The 3,757-nt window shown below is 43.8% G+C and overlaps 1 protein-coding gene across 1 annotated transcript; it reads right to left on the reverse strand.

Annotated features, from left to right (window-relative positions):
* Nucleotides 1-2,033: 2,033 nt before the first annotated feature.
* On the reverse strand, nucleotides 2,034-3,711 carry CCR75_005699 (uncharacterized protein; the record flags this gene model as incomplete). The annotated part of the gene is given in 2 exon segments (XM_067963775.1): nucleotides 2,034-3,257; nucleotides 3,269-3,711. The coding sequence occupies 2 exon segments, from the start codon at nucleotides 3,683-3,685 to the stop codon at nucleotides 2,034-2,036; spliced, it is 1,641 nt and encodes a 546-aa protein (XP_067821414.1). The 5' UTR covers nucleotides 3,686-3,711.
* Nucleotides 3,712-3,757: the final 46 nt, after the last annotated feature.

Genomic DNA, 3,757 nt, shown 5'->3' on the forward strand with positions numbered 1-3,757 from the left:
AATAAAGGGGGGTATAACCCGATTATACGCACTAATTCGATGGTGCACTACCGCATAACCTTGACCAGTAAACTGGATTTGTCGAAGCGGGGTACGTTTATTCAACATAACCGATTCTGGAGGTGTTTTTTGGTTAAAATAAACACGGCGGCTACGAGAACGTAGACCGCCAATGACATGAGCTGGTGTGATATAAACCGGTGGGGTTCCTTGATCAGCAAACCAGTCGTAAATTATTCCATCCGAGACATCATCTGGAAGACGCTGAAGGTCGACGTAGTACCAATGCGAATAACGAGAGTACGTTTGGACTTTAAATTTGCGCCCACAAATGGTAACAAATTCCCCTCCCAATTTGGTACACACTTCTCGGTCAGTACACAAAAAGCTGATCCCCGCATTACGAATAGTCTTAAAGTCGCGCAAATGTTCTAAACTTTGAGACCAAAGTGGCGATTGTGGGGTCGAGCCGAGCGAAGTCATAATTTCCGTGTTTGAAAATGTAGCAGAAAGTTCACGAGCTGGAATCCACATCGGCAGACATAATTCCATCGAAACTTGTTGGGGCACACCTGCTAAGGCACACCGTTTATCTTGAGAATTACGGTCAGGGTCCAGTAAGGCCGATTCCGCTTTTTCAAAGACAGCATCAATAGGCCTAGAATAATCGACTCTTGGCATCGAATTTTGGTAGGCCTGTCGCCAGTCTTTGTCCCGGTTTGGGCCTGGCATAATTATCGGAAGAAAAATGGGCTCCCCAATTAGTTGCACAAGTTACCCAAAAAAATTAGGCCTTTTAGATTCAGTAGTAGGTAAGCGAACTGCGGCTCTAGTGAATTAACACCTAAGCAAACACCGGTCAAAGGGTACCTTAATACCCGGACTGAGATGTTCTTACAGCCTACTAAGGTATACTCGTCCCCACTACGCGTAGGTAAGAGCTTTTCAGCGACCACGTCCGTTCGGCCTAGCGTCCGGATACGTGTTTACTTTTAACAACTCTCGATGTCAAAATCGCACTACTTTAGTAGTTAAGGCAAAACCTAGTCGATTCCTTACGGAGAAGACTTAGCGCAAAAACTTAAAACGTACAGCAGGGATGAGCTAACAGATAAATCTGAAAGCGCCTAACTGTCTGTAACGTCCGTAGTAGTTCGGAGGCTTTGTTTAGTTTTGGCTCGGCACGGCCCAAAAAATTGGGTGGTGGGGAGCGGAGGCGGTTGATTGGCTAAAAACAGTGGGGAGCAAGCTTGGGCTTGTCTCTGTCCACTTGTGCGTAGCGAAGCAAATTGCAGAATGCTTAACTTCACAGAGAAACAATTTTCATTACACTTTAATTCTGTAAATTGCCTAACTACTGCTAAAATTGTCGTAAAATGTATACTAATTCGGACAAATATACGGGATGCCGGAGCTAAAAATTAGCGCGATGTCAGTTTTAGATGCCAGTATAGTAACTTGAAGTCAAACTGGCAATGCCAAAAGTCACTTTAACCCCCCTATTTGTTGTATGAAAATTGGCGCAGTGGGTGGGGTCACCTGCTGTTAAGTGACATGTTGAGGGTTCGAGTCCCTCAACGACCCCAAAAAAAAAAAATCGGGAGACATCCTGACTATAACGGTAACAGATCCATGCTTGCGGTAAATTCTGTAAGGAACTGGTCTGAAGGGAGTTGGTATACACCGGCGTATAACGTGGGCCCGCAAAATAATTCGAGCTTGCTCGAGTTCCACATCCTAACTTTCGGGTTAGCAAAACGCATAACGGTCACAGTGGGGGAGGCTAACCGGAGTATCCATGGCGGACAGGGGATCTGATCCAAATCATTGTACAAGATATATCACTAATGGAGTAAACTCCTGACCTTCAGTGGGCGCGGTTGGCAACGGATCTCAATACCAAAAAATAAATACTCAATAATCCACGAAAAATGGTGATTGAGTATAACAAACTAACCAAGTTTTGCTTGAAACTGCAGAACTTGGTTAACTTTACTTGATGACCGGTGGTTTAGCGGATCAAATGACCCATATTAGACGGAATTACCCAATTCTTGGTGTAGAATATCACAGCTGGGAGGGGTTACGTTTTGAATTTGATTCCTTTCCGGGGGTAAGAACCTTGTTGCTGGTAGTAGCTCCAATAAAGCTCGTAGTTGGCGAAGAATTAAACCCGAATGACTCAGTTGTTTTTGTTGCAGCTCCAAAGAGTATCGTTCAACATGGAGTCGAACAACAGCAGTTATAGTGGCTTGGACCGATATCAAGTTCACTTGGACTGAATGAAAACGAACGTCGTTCCGGTGCATCCATAAACAGCGAAAAATAACTGTTCGTACAATATGGAGAATCACGTAGACGTTATAGCCAAACTTCGAAATAGCGGACGATTTCGGCTCTACTATGAAAAATAGTAGCGAATCCCAGTATAAATTGGAAGAAAAGAGTTGCTGTAGAATTGGTAGCCAAGCAGTCCAAACTCGAGTTGCTAAGTCACAAAACCAAAAAAGGTGGGAAGGAGTCTCGAGAGTGTTGCATCCAAAAGGGCAGAGAGTGTCTGCATTCGGAATGTGCTGTAAACGGTAGCCTAAAAATAGGGCGTTATGTTGAAGCCTATATAGCAGATCCGCATAAACTGGGAGAATGTGCTTGTTCATCTTGATATCCCGTTTCCACATTAGATCGGGAGGAATTAATTCAATACCCAGTCTTGATAACGGTAATAGCGGAACTTCATGTGTACTCAGAAGATTTCGGATGCGAGCCACACTTAACTCAGCAATCTCGTAGGAATTAAAAACCCATGCGTGAAATGCGCTATAGTAACACACTGCTTGAACGGGACCAAATTGAGGTTCCATTAGGCTTTGGAGCAGCGGCTTGATTCGAAGCAAAAAATTCGAACAGGAGCGAGTGCTGCTTGTCCTTCCTGGATCAAATGGTCGTAGAAAGCTTGAAAGTGCTTCTGTTGTAACTGGAGCGGGGCAAACTTGGAACAGATCCAGCGGCCGAAAAACTCCTTGATTAGACAAGATTGTTACTAATTGTAATGGGTTGGCTGCTCCGGCAAGGGTTCGACCACGATAAGCATAGCTAATGTCCACATTGTCGAGAAAAGGTGTCGTTAATTTATCAAACTTGCACTGCGTCCGGACAATTTTCTTTCGAAAATATACATTCCAAGTAAAAAGCACAAAATGCCAGTACGGTCCGAGTTGCAACCACCTGGGACTTGAGAAGCGTTTACAAAATCTGGACTTGTTGAAACCGGCGCGTATAATATATCAAAAATTTTACCCCAAGGGTAAATAGCGTTGTCAAAAAGTTTAATAACTGGCTCCACCCAAGAAGGAACTTCATTGTTTTGTGAAGACCGAGTTGTTATAATAACCTTGCACAACATGTGGAGCTGGAGACTCTGGATCATCGTAGATAGAGAAGTTAAACCGAGACCGCCCTTGTCGGGAGGAAGAAACCACCATTGCTTAGATAAAGCAATGTTGGATTTATTACGGCAGATAAATCGTGCAATAATTGAGTTAACTTGTTGTTGAAATCCAGTTTGTGGTACATGACAGACACTTGCCGAAAACCACAATACCGGGAGAATAATTTGTTGAAGAATGACAACCCGGCCACGTAATGTCCGAGCACGATAGTCCCATAGAGAACATCTTGTTTGCATATCAGCAAGAAGATGTTGTAGTCGATCTGCATTGCTTAAAGTTGGTCCATAGTAAATCCCTAAGAGTTTCAC

The sequence above is a fragment of the Bremia lactucae genome (assembly GCF_004359215.1).
Source record: "Bremia lactucae strain SF5 chromosome Unknown BlacSF5_NotPlaced_18_SHOA01000004.1_1233567bp, whole genome shotgun sequence".
In the NCBI taxonomy this organism is placed as follows: domain Eukaryota; phylum Oomycota; class Peronosporomycetes; order Peronosporales; family Peronosporaceae; genus Bremia; species Bremia lactucae.